The sequence below is a fragment of the Pteropus medius genome, unplaced genomic scaffold (genome assembly GCF_902729225.1).
Source record: "Pteropus medius unplaced genomic scaffold, Ma_sr-lr_union100, whole genome shotgun sequence".
NCBI lineage: Eukaryota > Metazoa > Chordata > Mammalia > Chiroptera > Pteropodidae > Pteropus > Pteropus medius.
Genome location: NW_024353517.1, coordinates 8,628,775 through 8,646,238, shown reverse-complemented (window position 1 = coordinate 8,646,238; position 17,464 = coordinate 8,628,775). Strand labels below are relative to the sequence as shown.

Here is a 17,464-nt window from a genome sequence, read left to right as displayed (position 1 = left end):
GGCCCCGGGCGGACCATGGTGGGGAGCTCCAGATAAAGACGTGTGGGCGCCGAGCTGGAGAGGACACCTTCGGCATCGCTGCCTTTTGAGGGGGCTTATTTAAACTACTGAGTCATTCCAGATTTAGGATTCCCTAAATAATCACCAACTGTGCCCGTCTCGTGCCAGAAAGCAAGCGGGAAGAGAAAGAGCGCCCGCTCTTGGGACCCCGTGTATCCCCAGCGCTCACCTCCCGCGGTTTCTCCCTGAGGGGTGCTTAGCCCTCGAGGATCTCCCTCCCTCCCCCCTTTCTTCCCTATTCCTCTTTCCTTCCCTCCTCCCTCGCCTCCTGCTCTCTTTGCAGCGTTGCTGGCGGGGAGTCTTTCTCTTCGCAGCTGGAAACAGCTGCCCCCGCTCAGCGCCCCTACCCCGACTCCCGCTAACCGCTCCCACTTCGCGCCTCTCGGAATTCAAGAACTCGAGCAGCCGGCCCCTGGAGAACGGCAGCCGGTGCGATGCAATCCATAGACCTCACCCAGCCGGGACGGACCTCCTAATCTCCAGAACTGCGGGCCGCAGGGAGTTAAATTGCTGCCTTCCTCTCCTTCTCTCTTGCGGTTGGTGGCTTGTTTTCTAAAGGAACGTTTTACTCACTTTTTAGTATTTTCTACCGGGGGCACGCTACCCGCTTTGGTCCAGACTCTGCTTTGTAAACGGGTTTTATATATATACATATATATATGTATGTGTAGATATACTTTGGACACCTTACAACGCTTGCGCCTCCACAACAGGGGCACGGCTTGTTTTGGACATCTTCTTCCCCTTCCACTTGGTACTCTGAACGCAGTGTGACCAAACTCCCTTTGCCCCTTGGACGTGGATTGCCTTAGGGTGCAAGTTTGGGGTGCAAGAGTCTAGTTAACAGGAAGGCCTGGGATCGCCCCGCCCCCGCCGCCAGCGGTTGGGGAAGTTTACATCTGGATTTTCACACATTTTGTCGCCACTGCCCAGACTCTGTCTAACCCTGTGGGCGCCGGGTTTTCGGTACTGCAGCCTCCTCAAGTATTAGCACTGCCTCCCCGCGCCTGCCCTGTCCCTCCTGGCTGCCGAGGTGCTGCCCTCGCCCCAGCGGAGTGCAATCCCGAAGGTGCAGTGGAGCCCGGGGCCTGGGGCCCGCGCTGAGCAGCTATGGCTGCGGCGATAGCCAGCTCCTTGATCCGGCAGAAGCGACAGGCGAGAGAGTCCAACAGCGACCGGGTGTCGGCCTCCAAGCGCCGCTCCAGCCCTAGCAAAGACGGGCGCTCCCTGTGTGAGAGGCACGTCCTCGGGGTATTCAGCAAAGTGCGCTTCTGCAGCGGTCGCAAGAGGCCAGTGAGGCGGAGACCAGGTCAGTAGAAGCCGGCACAATGGGCTACCGAGAGGCTGACACCCTCTCCCCTTCTGCAAAGCACCTGGGGGCACTCATTGAAGGAACCAGGATCCCCTCTTCTATTCCGCCCCCCTTCTCCCCTAATTTCCAGACATCTCTCTTTAAGTCACCCTCTGTCAGTTAATAGCTTGTCCCATATTCGGTAAAACACTTTATACCTTGATTTAACCATGGTTTGATTAGAATGAGAGTTACATGTACAGATGCTTCTAGTCCCATATAGCCTGTAGAGTCCTTGAGGGCAGTGGCCTCATTCACTCTCTCTTCTTCCATCCATCCATCCATCCATCCATCCATCCATCCATCCATCCATCCATCCAGTGCTTATTTTACCTAGGGACCTAAATATTAAAAAAAAAAAAAAAAACAAAAACCAAAACCCTTCCATATATTCGTCATAACATTTAGCATAATAGACACTTTTCTTGACACATCATAGACACTTAGTAGGCACTAGAGGAACTTAAATTTTTTCTCCTTTTCTAACTCTTCCTCCAGCAACACATGCTATGGTGTTTTTCAGACATTCCGATCAATTTCTCACCTCATTTTCCCACATGTCCTTTCACTTCCTTTTCCATAGACCTTCTCTTTCTATGCTCTTTCTCCAACTACTTTGATGGTTTCCAAGGACTCTGCTCATTAACTTTTCTGTGCTGTTACTCTCATCCTTTGCACACTCACACTTACTTTTGAGATATTAAGGAAAAAAAAACATAGTATCTGCAGTTTGGCCTCAGGGAGTGTAAAGAAAATTTTAGTCTTATTAGAGATTTTCTTGGCATGGCCTTTCTGAAGCTGATTGTCTTCTTTGGCCCTAAACTCAATGGTTGGTCTCTTACAAAGAGAAATTGAATATCTTGAGTTTCAGAGTGATTATTCCCAGCTCAATCCAGGCCAGTGTCCAAGCTTGAGAGAATGAAAGTCAAGGTCTGTGCTTCCATCAGACTTTATTGATCCTCTGGGTGTGGCCCGTAGGGTCATTTACAGTCTGCAGATATTCTACCCTTACAGTGGAAGATTGAAAGGAAATACTGTCTTGCTTTCTGCGATTCCTTGACTGGTTTAGGTTGGTGTCTTTGCAACGCTGATTGTAACGTTCTCCTGGGTTCCAGGAGTGAAGCATATGGGCTAGGGTTTTTAGGGTGAGGAAAACACTGGAAAGTGTGGACATTTGGAGCTCAGACTTAGTTTAGAAATTTGGGATTAAGTATTGTGGAGAAGCAATCTCATCTCATTTTTCCATTGGGTTTTCATGACATTATCTTGAGATCTCCATAGTGGGCTCATTTTCTCATTCTGTGATGTTGATAAAATAGTAAATCTTAGGAGTAAACAAAAATCATTATGATCCCAAGGCAGGAACTACTAAAATCTGTGTTATTTTTGCATGCGATTATTATACACTGTTCATTTTATAAAGTGAAGATTTGCGTAAAAACTAGAGTTATCTCTGCACAGTAAATAATTCACATTAGGGGAAAATAAAATTCCTGGTATTGTACAATGATCAGTTGGGGGCCATCTCTCAGGGTTTATGTGGTCTACAAGAAAAGAAACTTCAAGGCTCTGAATTCAATGTGACTCTTATATCTCAGTCTCTGAAGTATGTTCTTGCACTCTAGTTAGAATAATTATATGATATTTGTGCATAGATCCTACTCAGTCTCCTCAGTTGAAAATGAGGTAATAAAAATGATAGGTGGATTGTATTTGTGAATGGATAAAATAAACTCACCTGACATTTGTTGAAGTTGTTTTGGAGATGAACAATTTGCATGGCTGAATTTTGCATAGGGAAATTGCTTCCTGTAGCTCTTTCCTCAGCATCACATTAGAAAATAGAGAATTTGAGAGAATTGCTGAGTGTATTGTTTTCTTCAGTGTTAATTTAATCTGCTCCTTTTTTTTTTCATCTACTTAGTGTACATCTTGGCAGAAATGATCCTGACTGGTGGCTTCCTTTAGCTAAAGTGTCACAGTAATAATCTGGCAGAGAGATGACAGTATCTGTTAAGACCTGCCCAGTGCAAGGGCAACATGCGTGTGTATACACCATTGACTTAAGTTCGTTCTGAAACTTAGCTTAGAAGAATGGTAGTGTGGGGTGCAGAAAAGCTTTTTGGGAAGACGATAGTGTACTATTATCGTTACTAACAAAGCCAAATAATTAATCTGTTGATTTACTGTCAGCAACCATGATTCACATAGCATGAGATGAGCCTATTTATAGGGAGATAGCACTTTCCACATCTCAATTTCAGGGTAGATTCTTTAACTGGATTGGGAGGAAGTCGATAAACACCAAAACGAAAAACTATTTGAGGGTATCTGTTTTATAAGCACTTTGATGTTATGTTCACTTAATATTTGAGCTATTCTTGAACTCACTAGTCCTACTAAGCTATATTCTTGTGAACTACAAACGGAGTCACAACTGGTAAAGTGGTCATAGTCCACTAACCAGACTTTCCAGAGGAGTGAGGCTGAGACAGTAAAACTAAGCCAAGTTTTGGATAGGAAAGACCATGTTTGTATTTCTGATTTTAGGGCCGATATATTGAGTGTCCCTCAATCTCTTGTTTTAGCTAACCAAGTTTTGATATGTATAATATTGAAACTTTACAAACGCAGTGGGAATACTGAAATTACACGATGAAGGTCTTGGATTTCAAAATCTTGGTATTGCAGAATAAAAACGTAAGAACTAGTAGGGCAGATCTGACATTATACAGTTATAGGGCCATGGTTCACATTAGATGCTTTATAAATGGCATCCCTGGAGCACAATATGATAGCTTACCCTGGCATTATGCAGAAAAACTCTTTCTTAGATAATAAATCCTAGAGTCAGAGCAAGTCAGTGGTTTATAAAAAGTTACACAGCTATATATTGTGGCAAAATCGGGACTAGAACTAGATCCAATTGATTTTTCTTGCGTGTGCTCTTTGTAAAACACCACAGATAAAAAGTAGTATGAAGAAGAACTAGATGTCCTTTCTCAAAGGATGGAAACAATCTTTTATATTTGTTATTTATCATTAGTGGTTATTGTTGTCGTTATTTTGTAATTAGTATAGGAATAGGATAGAATAGAGGAGGTAACTGGTAGAAAGAGGTGGAGGTTAAGTCAGGCAATTGGGGTTCTAAAATGACCATCCTATAGCTAGCATGCATTACAGAAGAAAATCCCAATAGTGAAGACAGCACAGGAATAGTTTTAGCCCCTTAGGCACTATGTGGGCTGTAGCTCTTTGGAAATGAGATGTTGGAGACCTTGAACTGGCAAGTTGGCTGAGGTCATTGAACCACAAAAATCCTTTAGAACATTTCTCTTTGAGCACTTTCTAGTAAAGAAAGAAACATTCTTATGGCCATTATTTGAGTCATTATTTATCTGTGAAACCTGATAGACTGTTTGTTTAAGTGTCGATGCCACTTAATTTGCTGTATCTAGGCAGTTAGTAAGTCCATGTGAATTACATGACTTATTTGTTTCCTACATTGGTTTTACTTTTGAATAGAAATACCTGTACAAATGATCGCCTCCAAAAGTATTTATATTTTGACTCAGAATTTACTACAGGTAATGGATAACATTCACAGTCAAGAAGGGAGAGATTATTATAGAATCTCTGAATGTTGGAATGGCCATGAACTTTAGAGGTCATCCAGGATCACTCCTTCATTTTTCAAATGAGAGCCTCTCTGTCAGAGTAACTAGTTAAGCCTAAATCTGTATATTTTAAGTGATTTTGTGGTTTTATTTTCTATAAAATTTATTTCTATTTTTCTATAAAATTTAATTTTTCCTCTCAAACCAGAGCATTAAGAAAAAATCAGCAATTAAGGAAAATTCCTCACCTAAAAAATTTAAATATTTTTCATAAACTTTAAGTATTTGTTTTTTTATATGCCCCTCTCTTTTTAAAAAATGATATAGTATATTTACACTGAGTGGATACAATAAACCAAAGAAGTTATTGTAATTTTTACTAAATTTTGTTGCTTTTCATTGTTTTTCTGAGTTCTTATTTCTACTGTTATAAAAGTTATGGTCGTTCACAATATTTCAGTATGCTTCTAACTTGTTTTGGTAGATGTACAGTATTTAATAGCATACTCATTCAGCTTTTTACTATCAAACAGATCGTTTTACATAGATGAAAAAAATCACAAAAAATCAAAACTTTAAAAAGAAAACTGACCTAAAAAAGGGAAATGATGCTTAATTATACAATCTCTGGAATATAAATTAGATTTTTATAAATTGAAAAATTTTGGTCAATGGATACATGAATAGATTCATATGACAAGTGATATTTTACATTTATAGTAAGCTCTTTTATTGTATTTTTTTTTTCTTTTAAAAGTATGACTCATGTCTGAACTACAAAATCTGCCTAATTGATATTTGGCTTGATGTCTGTTAAAAAAACAACGAACTTTTCTCTTCAGAAACCCACCCTAGGGTTTAAACTGATATTTTGTATGTGTTTTTTAAATCCTATTTTCTCTACAGCAGTTCATTTTCATCAACAAATTATGTTTCCATTGTAAGAACATTTTAAAATAGCAAGTACTGTGATCTCTTGATTTCTTTCATCCCACAGAGATCTCATCAAGCCATAACTCAGGATTAAGTCTTTAAAGTTTTAATGAAGTTGATATTCTTGAACAGAATTAGAAAGACAATTTGCAGGAAATGAGGCAGTCTTTGTATTTGAGGAAGCAAGAGGAATGTTTTGGAAGATCTTTAAAAACTAAAGCTTTGCCTTATAAAATTGTATTTTAAAAAAGTACTGGGCTTGCTAAGATAGCACCACATCTTTTGTTCTAGATGCTTGCTAAGATAACACCACATGCTTTTGTTCTAGATGCCAGCGTATTTATGCACAGATATTATGTACATTTTTGGTTTGGTTTGGAAAAATTGTTAATAGTAATTAATTATTTCTTGTCTCTTCCTTGAGTGCTTCATCATAATGTATATTTGTTATTGATTTTTTTCTCATAGAAATATTTTAGATTTTATGAAGACTCTCAAACATAGGGAGCCTCGTTAAACATAGGGAACCCAAGAAATATACTACATTTTTGAATTCTGTTAACGGCCTTCCCATCACACTGCAGAGCTTTACTTGTTGTCCAGTTAAAGATGCATTGCATCTAAAGGGCTCTGATTCTGAGGCCACTTTCTAAGCATCTGTGAGAAGGAGAAGCCTTAGATGCAATATGTCTATTAATTAATCATTTATAATAATAATAATAATAATAATAATAATAATAACTATCGACTATATGACTTCAGGTCTTACACAGTTTCTTCACAACTTTTGTCCCTTTTATTCTTTATGATGATCCACTGACACAGTTTACCTTATCTTTGAAATAAGAAAACAAAGCTTCAAAGTGGCAGAAAGACTTGTTCAGGTTCATGGAGTCAGGAACTAGCTAAGCTGTCATATGACCCCCAGCCCCTACATTGCAGATCATCTGTCTTTATCTTCCATCACCTTGAGCTAAGAAGGCTGCTTCTGAATAACTTAATTGGATTCAAAGCTTGGAAGTTATTGTTAGGGGGAATCCAATGAAGAGTTCAAGGAATTGTGGAGTGTGATGAATGACCGATTTGCTTTGCTGTGTGTGTGGTCTGGAACCTCCAGGGAAGATTTCTAGTGAGGAGGAGGAATGGAGCGGAACGACTGGTGGTCTTCAAGCCAGAACTAAAGAAGCCACTATGGCTATGTTGTTATATCTGGTCTCAGGCTCCTGGCTGGGATGTCCCTCTCTGCATGCCAGGAACCTCAGAGATATCAAGGGAGCCACTTGGGGCACCTAAGCACTCACTGGGAGACTTGAGTCCAGAGGGGCAGACTTTCTTGACTGTAAACATAAACGATTGCTTCAGATGTTTTTGAATGTAAAGAGGTTAATATCAAGGTCAGGAGAGTCCTGTAGGATTTAGACCTTTTCTTTCTTTCTTTCTTTTCTTTTCTTTTTTAAGTTACTGTTTAAGTGAAAGGATAGCAGAACACTTAAGTACATGGATTTTGGTGTAGGAGCTGAATTCAAATTCTGGAAATATTATTTATAAGAATATTAGGCAAGTTTGTTAATGTCTTCGAGCCTCTGTTTGCTGGTTTATAAAATGAAAATGTTATCTTTAGCATTTGGTCAGGAAATGTCTCTCTGAGCAAAAGTTTGTCTGGCAGCCAGTTCCAATGTGTGGAGGGCAGGGGGCGGTTTCCCACAACGACACCAATTCTCAGACACCAGCCGGGTGTTTTATAGTCAACTCAATTCTACTGTGTACCTACCTAAAGATATGTCTGATTCTACAAGTTAAAGGCAAGACAACTCCCACAGACAACTCCCACAAGACAACCCCTCCTGCCCCAATTCAGATACCTTTCTCAAGTACAGGTTGTCACCTGTGCTTCTGACCAACTGACTATAAATTGCAAGTTCCAAGGAACCCCTCATTGGACTTCAGAAGTCAGTTGCAAGTTCAGGTCATTGCCTGTATTTCTGACCAACTGGTTGTAAATCAGAGGTTCCACATCCCCCTCCTCAGGTTCAATTAATTTGTTAGAGCAGCTCAAAAAACTCAGGGGAACATTTTACTTGCTAGGTAACTGCTTTATTATAAAATAATATAACTCAGGAACAGCCAGATGGAAGAAATACATAGGACAAGGTATGAGGACAGGGTGCGAAGATTCCACACCCTCTCCAAGAGCTCCACTGTCCCTAAATCTCTATGTGTTCACCAACCAAGAAGCTCTCTGAACCCATCCTTTTGGGTTGTTATGGAGGCTTCATTACAGAGGCATGATTGAATCATTGGCCATTGGTGATTGATTCAACCTCTAAACCCTTTGCCCCGCCTTGAGCTCTGGGGTGGGACTGAAAGTTCCAACCTTCTCATTACATGGTTGCTTCTCCTGGAAACCAGTCTCCATCCTCAGTTTTGGTCCAAATTCACCTCATTAACATAACAAAAACAGCTTACCACTCTCGTGTCTTAGGAAATTCTAAGGGTTTTAGGAGCTCTGTGCCAAAAAAAAAAAAAAAAGACAATGAAGACCAAATATATATTTCTTATAAAATCATAGTATCACACTGAGGAAGTCATTCAAGCTGATTTCTGAAGGATGAGGTAGGCAAAGAGAGATGAAAGAAAATTCGAAGCAGAAGAGAACAACTTGCGTGAAGATCAAGGTGAGAGGGAGTTCGGTGCTTTTGAAGAAGTTGAAGTATCGCTGATATAATAAGCGCAAGGGGTTTAGTTGATGCTGGAAAGATTGTCAAGGATAGAGTTGTGTAGGACATTAAAATCCCTTGGAGAGATTTCATATTTTAATCTAGGATCCAAAGAAGAGTTCGAAGTAGTGGTGATAAAAATGACTTGCAGTTTTTAATGGACACTATGGCTTTGGAGAGGAGAATGGCTTGCAAGGGAGCCAGAGTGGAAGCAAAAGAATCATAAGGCTGCTGGGACATTGGTCTAGGCCAGCAGTTCTCAAGGTGTGGTACACAGGCCCTGGGAACTCCTTGCAAACCTTTCAATGGGTCTACACGGTCAGAACTATTTTCATAATAACATTTCATATTAATACTAATTATTTGCCTTTTTCACTCATTCTGTCATAGTGTCCACATATCAGGTTATCTTTATATACTTCAACCACAACAACATATTTCAAGAGATTAAATGCAGAAGTAGATTTGAGAATACAGTTGATTTCTATTAAGTCAGACATTAAAGAGATTTGCAAACATATAAACTACTTTTTTACTCATTTTTTTGTTTTGAAAATGAAACATTTTTGTTTCATTAAAACATGCTATTTATATTAATATTTAATGAGCTTATTTTTTTATTGAGATATAATTGACATATAACGTATTAGTTGCAGGATGTAACATAAGGATTTGATATTTGTATATATTGTGGAATGATCATACAATAAGTCTAGTTAACATCCATGACCACCCATAGTTGCAGATTTTTTTCTTGTGATAAGAACTTTCACGATCTACTCTTTTAGTAACTTTTAAATATACAATATACAGTATTAGCCACCATACTGTAATTATTGTTTTTAATAAAGAAACATTTGAATTTTGGGGTTGTAATTTCTAAACACAGTAAACATTGAAAGCTATAAGCCACATAAACAAAAGCTCTTTGGGAGTACTTAGTAATTTTTTAGGAATGTAAAGGATCCTGAGACCACAAAGTTTGGGCACCATTGGCCTAGGCTATGGATGTTGTTGATGTGAAACATAATGGCAGTGGCCATGGGTATAAAAAGAGTATGGAGTTAGAATGAGCAGAACCTGATAATAAGTAGATATAAGTCAAAAGAAAGGTACCTGGGTGATTCCTGGCTGAACAAGTCAATAGTGAATGGTAGCTTTGTTGAGATAGAGGGAAGCAAGGGAAGAAACAGTGGTGATATGGGTCAGATAATATAATTTTCAAACTATAAAGCACTATAGAAGGCTACGGTGAAAAATCGGATAATGGTATTTACTGTTTAATAGTTTTGTCATATGATGAAGATCTTGAATACCCAATGACATGTCTATTTTATTTTATTTTATTATTATTTTTTAAAATTAAGGCAATCTACTTTAATCTTGAATTCTCAAGGAAACATCCTAGAATACTAACCCTTAGCCATTGATCTGTAAGAGCTTCCACCTTACAAGGACAATCCTATAAAGATTTTTAGGGAGAGGAAAATATTGAGGAAAGAAGAAAACCTTAATAGGTTTTCTAATCTTTTAAAGTTGAAACCAAATATTTGTTATCTAATAGGCTTTCAAAAACATTCGACCTGGCTCAATCCTGAATATGTCTTGAATATGACTCTTATGTGTGGCACCTAGGTGGATTTCATACATGAGTTTGGACCAAGTTCATTGGTCTTTGTATAATTAGGTTACTTTGAAAAGACAAACTTTGTAAAGTCCTCCTTATTTCTCTTTCTGTTATTAGTCATTTGATTAGTTTGTGGTATTTATATATCTCCTGGCTCCCTGCTTCTAGCCATACTTCTGTTAATGCTTCCTAATTGTAGTTTAAGTGTATACAAGCCTTTCATAATGACTTTTCAGGTGTCATTAGAAAGGACCCTAAGGCCTAAGACCAAACTTGGGTTCCTAGAAAAGAATGATGTGGGACAAATAGGATCCATGGTCAAAATCACAAAATGTTAGAGTTTAGAGATTATATAGGCCAGTGGTACTCAGCCTAGCTGAACAGTGAAATCACCTGTGAGGTTTTTAAGTGTGTTAATGACACATAACCAGGAAATTCAATTTAGTGTGTCTCTTCCTCTGGGGCCCAGGCACTGGTCATCAGTTTGGTTTGTTTTTAATCTCCTTGGTGATTCAGGCTGAGAATCACTGACCTGTTTCAGTCCCATCATTTCATACCTATTCCCCTTAAATAAAAAATAATTATCCCATTCATAAATGCCTTTAGGAACACATTCCTGATGCTTAGAAACTGTATACACCAGTTTGAATTATAATGAGATCCCTTCTTTTTGCTTACTGTTTAATCTTTTGAGTGTTTAATGATGTCCAAAACCTGAGCTGCATTAATGTGATATGCTTGTGTGCCTCACCGTCCTGACTAGCTTGCTGATTCCTAAGGACAGGACCTGTGCCCTGTTCTTCACCAGATTCTCCACATTTAGCATCTTGCTTGTGTCACTACAGTTCTTAAATCACTGTTGAAGAAATGAGTAAATGGTAAGCTGACTCATTGAATCAGCTTAGAGAAAGAGGATTCTTAAGTTAGTGTCTCCAGTTAATGTCAGGATGCTGAGGCCTAGCAAACCTGGAGCTTCTCAGGTTCATAAGACTAGTTAGAAGTAGAATCTGGATTTGAACTCAGCCTTGTTTTTCCAAGTCAACTTTTCTTTCCACTCTGCCAGCACTGGAAATGGACCTCAGTTTCTTTCTGTGAAAAAAAGAGAAATTGTATTAAGGGATATCTAAAGGCGTTTTTAGCTTGAAAAGTCATTAACTAGACACCTTTCCCAGGAGAAACATTCATGACTAGGTATGTGAAATACTCATCTGCTTCCTGCTTTGTACTTAAATAGGAAGTATAAAATTTTTCCGAGTCTGCTGTTTAGGATGTCGGTAACTTCATTTCATGGCTTAACTACCTACAATGTGCTATTAAACATATTTTTATCTAAAATATCAGGCTTTATTTCTTTTGACCTCAATTCAGGCCTATTCTGTCCCTTCAAGGATTAGTAATTAAATCCAGCATGCTTCAGTGTTTTAGATTTTTTTAAGCATAAGGTCAAAAAGAGGATTGAAACGAAGTGTGAAGGAGATTCGAGAGAGAAAAATTGTGGGATTATGTAAGTTATTATTAAAAGGAAAAATAAAATTTTCTAGAAGATATATTTTTAAATTGCTACTGGTGATAATGAATGTTATATTTTAATTTGAGGAATTCAAAGATGATCCAGATCACCTTCACAGTGCCCTAGAATCAGCTAATGCTCCTCAAATAATTAAGAACCAGGGAAAAAATTTAAATAAATAGTAAAAGTAGGAATCTTTATTCATATTGTCTGGTTAGAATAAGCGTTAGATTCTGTTTGTAGACAAATAGCTCTAGCTGAATTGTCCATATAATATCCATTCCATGTGTGTTGTTATGTTGAGAAGAAGACTTTAAGAGAGGATAGTCACCCCCAAATCACCTGAAGAGGCTAAAACAGAAGACGTTGGTCAATGTCTGAATAATTAATAAAAAATGATGGAAAATAAGGAGAATCTCAAATTCCAAGGAAACCCAAGTGAAAGACAAGTGGCATATGAGATGATAGTCTAGCAGCTCAGTATTCTAGGAAAGGAAGTCACATTTATAAAAACCCAGGCTTTTGTCTGTAGTCCTATTCTTGTGGGATATCCCTTTGAGAGATTGGAGAATATTTACCTTCCCTTTAGAACAGTAGCTAGGGTTCCTGTTTGCCTGCTTGCTGAACCTGTTTTTCTCCAACAGGTCCCAGAATTGGGCCATTAGCCCCTGCAGCTTTTACATAGTTGGCAGTTGTTACGTAGTTGGCAGCATCTAGGCTGGGCTGCATCCACATTCTGCAGCTATGGTATCCTGAGAGGTCTATGTACTCCTTTCTTTCCACCTACAGGTCATGCAAAAAGCAGCACCAAGAAGGAAATTTACTTTGAAATCAGGCTTTTTCTCGTATTTCCGCAAAATTCCCTTCTTTGAGGTGTTTCTGAGCTGCATTTCTGGGTTACTACATGGTTTCTTGAGTTAGAGTTCATTTATTATCGTTCTGTTAATGGGACGACTGTCTTGGTTAGGAATCTGAAGATGGAGTTTCCTTGGCCCTCTTGTTACTTTCACTTAAACCAGAGCGCTGCCCACTCTCTTTCTCATGCCAAGCAACCACATTCAGTCTGAAGCTTGTTTCCATGGAGCTGATAGCTGAGGCTAGTGAAGCTGAAGAGCTGCAAGCTTCATGCACCTTGGTTCATTATTTGAATCTCAATAATACTAGCAATTTTGATTAAAAACTCTTGTTAAATTTGGCACTTCGTTTAAGACTTTGTCTCATGCCATTACCTATCTGCACTTGAGGTTGAGTATATGTGACATCAGCCTAGGGATTTCCACCTAGTGGGGTATGTGACTTAAAATGCTGGTGGGTTTTAATTGGAGAACATCAGAGCTCAATATAATCACTCACCTTATGGAGGAGAGAACTGAGACTTCGAAGGTGTAGGTTAGGTTATTCAACTAGGAAAGGCAGAACAAGCACTGAAACTCAGCATAAGCCAGTGCCTTACTGCTATGCCATCACTGTCTCCTGTGGGACAGTGTGAGACACTGGTAGCAAGATCTATTCATTTTTTGTCTTGAGCAGTTTAAAGGTGGATAGTTGCTTTAAAATATCTATCGTCAAGTTATATTGTCAGACACCTATTAGATATCTGTTTAATATGTGCTCTGCTGCCAGATCATCTCAGATCTTTCCAAGAGGAGTGAATCACTGTGAGCCCCAGGCTTCATTTGGTTTTGTACCTGTATTGTCTGAAGTTCATTCTGTCTTATCTTTTAACTACTATATAGTACCTGTCTCTCCCTTTGGAGTATGAGTTCCTGTAGAAAAAGGATTCTTATCATTTCAGTGCTCTCTCCATAGTAGGTGGTCAGAAATAACTCATCAAAACAAAATGAGTTCTGTTAGTGACTAATGTGTGCATGGCATAGTACTAGTCAGGCTCCAAGGGAATTTCTGCACAAATATGAAGATGCTGAGCAAGAAAAGGAATTAGTATATTAGGCTAATATTTATTTTCTTTCATATTAAGATGAAAAATATTAATAATTCATTTTTCGTTTGATATATAGCTTTAGATAAGTACTTAGAATCTCATATCTTCCCTTCCTCCCCAACCTGACTTCCAACTGCAACCTCTGTTTCACTCAGAATATACTTTCTTCTTTCTCAGGAGAATAATTACTTAGAAAAGGGGCAGTGCCTTTGGGAATGTTAAAAGAGGGAGCATCTTTATATTAATTTATGTCTTTGCCCCAGAAACCGAGGTTGAGTGGTGTAGCCAGTGTGGAAAAGGGCCCATTTTTATTTTGACTGGCTTTGGTTTCTTAATATTGGGTTAATGAGAAATAACCTTTGCCATTGATTTCAAATTCAGTCATGCCTGATCCTTACATTTACAGTTGAAACTAACAAGTCATTTTAGTGTTAAATACCCTTGAGGGAACATATTCACTCTGGTTTCACTTTCCTGGGTAAAGTTCTAAGTGATGCGGGAATACAGTATTGATTGGGTCTAATGAAAAAGCTTCTTTCTGTCAACTCTTTATTACCTCATTGGCTTTTCTTCTTTTCTCTTATTCGTAAAGGTATTGATAGCAGCATTAAGTAAGTCTTCTGTGTATGCCACAATCCTCTGTATTTATTCTTTTGTTTGCTTTGAAACTTAGCCTTTTTCTTAAGAAGATATGACTAAATGGGGGCTTTAATTCAGCCTAAGGTAACATAGTGTCATAGAAATAACATTGGACTGGAAGGCAGTGTCTTTTTGACCTTGGAAAACTCCTTTTTCTTCAACTTAGTGTTCTCATTTTCAGAATAAAGGGGTTATATCAGATGGTTTCTGGGATTTCTTTCACCTTTATCATCCTTGATGTATATTTCTGGTGTTAATACTTAGAGAGGAAAGGTGGTAGGATTCCAAGAACCTGTATATTGTCACCTATAAGAGAATAGCTTAATAATCCATTAGATATGAAATTCTATAAGATTTGACATCTATATTAAATGGAATAGCAAAACAATTAATAAATATTGTTAACTGATCTCTTCTATAGTCTTGATTTGTTCTTAGATCCATTAATTTAATTGAATACAAATTGATGTTATTCTAAATTTTCCTTGTATTATTTTATTTTTTTAGCATTTATTGGGCATTTAAAATAGGCTATTACATAAACTTGTATTTCAGCACTGAAATAATTTAATAAAATGATGGAACAATAGTTTGTTCTTTTTATTTACTAGTGCAGCCTCGAGATAGCATAATAATACAAAATAGACAGGAAAAGGAACCATGTGATATTGACTGAAAGTTGAAGATTTATTTCTGAGTAAGCTAATATGAAACATTGAATTTCATAACAATTTTAAATTAAGCAATGGAAATATGTTAAAGTATAGGGTGCCATAAGAATTGGAATGGTAGTAGAGGAGAAAGTCACATCTTAATTTTCAAGTTTTTAGATTTCCCAGACCTTGATGTACACCTTATTCATGTATTTTCAAAGCAAGCCTTTATCAATAAAAGAAAGAAGAAAGCAGCATTTACTGAATATCGGGATTGACATAACTCTTGTCAGTCAGTATATTTATATTATAGACAGTTGCTGAAATTTAATAGACAGTGCCTAAGTGGTAAAATTATAAGATTTAAAAAGAAAAGGCATATTTAAAATATTGTCTAAAATTAGATTTTAGAGTTTCTGTGACTCTCATTTATGTAATCACCCATGTCATCTGTTCACATAGATTTTATTGGTATTTGACCTTTCATATCTTTAGTTTTTTCCATTTCTTTATCTGTGTAGTATGGTTACGATATATTTAGGAGAAATTCAGTTTTATCTCTTGAATCACTGATCATGTTATTTCACCAAAAATAAGCTTGGCCTGTTCCCTCAATTTGAAATCTAACACAAAGTTAATTTTAACCCTTCCATGAGAAGAACTCTTTTTGTTTCTGAAGAGAATATTGTTAACGATCAGTAGAGACTACCTCCAAGTGTTTACCAAGTGTGACAATTCTTTAGAGAAACAGTTTGGAGACTCTTATGGGATTATTTATCTCCTTATAGATATGAATTGAGAGTGAAAGTAGGGTTCTCTTGAATCACTGGCTGGTTTACTGTTCAATTAGAACATGAGGCTAATAAAATCATTTCTTGAGGTTAGTTCTTATGTAGAACATCGTTATTAATCCATTCCATGTTAAAGACAAAGCCTGGTGTAGTGCTTGACACATAGATGTCACATAAAATATATTTGTTGAATGAATAATCTTACCAATGACGTAGGCTTAACAAAACCATTAAAGACAGTTAATTTACTGGTAATTACAAGTGTAAACACAAATTATTCCTCCTGGTGGAGAATGAGAGTGAGGGTGGGCATTCAATGATGCTCTGTGAGCATCCATTAGTAAAGTTACCTTCATATACACACTATCGATCCTTTGGGACATCTGATTTGGTCAGATGAACTCTTTTGATTTAGCTCTATTCTACATCTTGGATGACAGAGGTAGGACATAGGTAGAATTAGAAACAAAATTGTACACATTAATATTGTAAAGGATTATAAGGGAATTTAAAGATCATCTAACTTACTTGATATTTGAATACTCTGATCCTATCACTATTGTTCATTTATTTACACTTTCATACAATCATTTAACACACATTCATTGTCTACTTATAATCTATCTAGCACCATGGTATAGGGCATCAGAGAAAAAGACACAGGTCTTTCTCTTAAGGAAGTTGTGGATACACAGGAGGTATAGAACACCAAGAATTTCATAAGTAGTTCAGCTCTTCACTGGGACAGTTTTAAGAGTTCTTTAGTTTTTTTTTTTTTCATTTTTTTTATTTGTGCAGTATAGTTATAGTATACATAGGGAAATTAGGTTTTGTCTTTGAAACATTGACCATATTATTTCACCAGAAATAAGCATGGCCTATTCCCTGAATTTGAAGTCTAACATAAAGTCACTTTTATAATTTATAGCACCTAAAAAAGATTTATAGCATTTGAAATTTCATGGCATGTAGTAGGTGTGTTGATGATCCTGATTACATGCCTGTAAACAAGCTTCAGTTTATCAATATCATTGTAGAAGGGGTTGCTTGGAATCAAACATAATAATCCAGGTTTGGTTTGATAAACCCAGAGTAAAATACCCTCAGTCTAGGTTAGAATTTTTGTGTGGCTTTTAGGAGGTCACTTTATCCCTCTGCACAGTAATGTTTGGTTAACTGTTCTTGCAACTGCTGTTTATAATGTGCTTTGAGAAAAGACTTTATAATTTCACAGTAGGAATTTTCTTATTTTTTAATGTTAACCAAACTCAGAATTTTCATGAGAGATTTTTGCCTGCATTCTAAATTAGGTCTCCAGTTGGTCTAGACCACATCTAAGTTGATTGAGGCACATTCGTAGGTAGATATCACAGCATGTGAACTGTATGCTCAAAGGTCTTACTGTGTTTAATTTTAAGAGTCTTGAGCACATCTTTGTTCACAATTTCACAGTTGCAGTCTGTGCGCTAATGTAATGAAGAGATATACATTTACTAATCCCAAGACAGTATTTCTTTTTGCCCTCATTGTGCTCATGCAAACTCCATTCATCATATTCAGTCAGGTACCTCATTGATCTGTTTGCTGCAAAGTTTTATTCCTTCATTTATTCATCAGGCACTGA

The 17,464-nt window shown here is 37.5% G+C and overlaps 1 protein-coding gene across 4 annotated transcripts in view; it reads left to right on the top strand.

Annotated features, from left to right (window-relative positions):
- Nucleotides 1-17,464, top strand: part of FGF12 (fibroblast growth factor 12) — a 479,181-nt gene that overhangs the window by 247,873 nt on the left and 213,844 nt on the right. The window contains exon 1 of one of the 4 annotated variants that reach the window (XM_039850754.1): nucleotides 975-1,369. The exons of the other annotated variants lie outside the window; for them this stretch is intronic. Within the exon in view, the coding sequence (XP_039706688.1) occupies nucleotides 1,171-1,369 (199 nt within the window). The 5' untranslated portion in view covers nucleotides 975-1,170. Of the gene's footprint in view, nucleotides 1-974; nucleotides 1,370-17,464 lie in introns of those variants that run through there. 4 annotated transcript variants of the gene reach the window in all.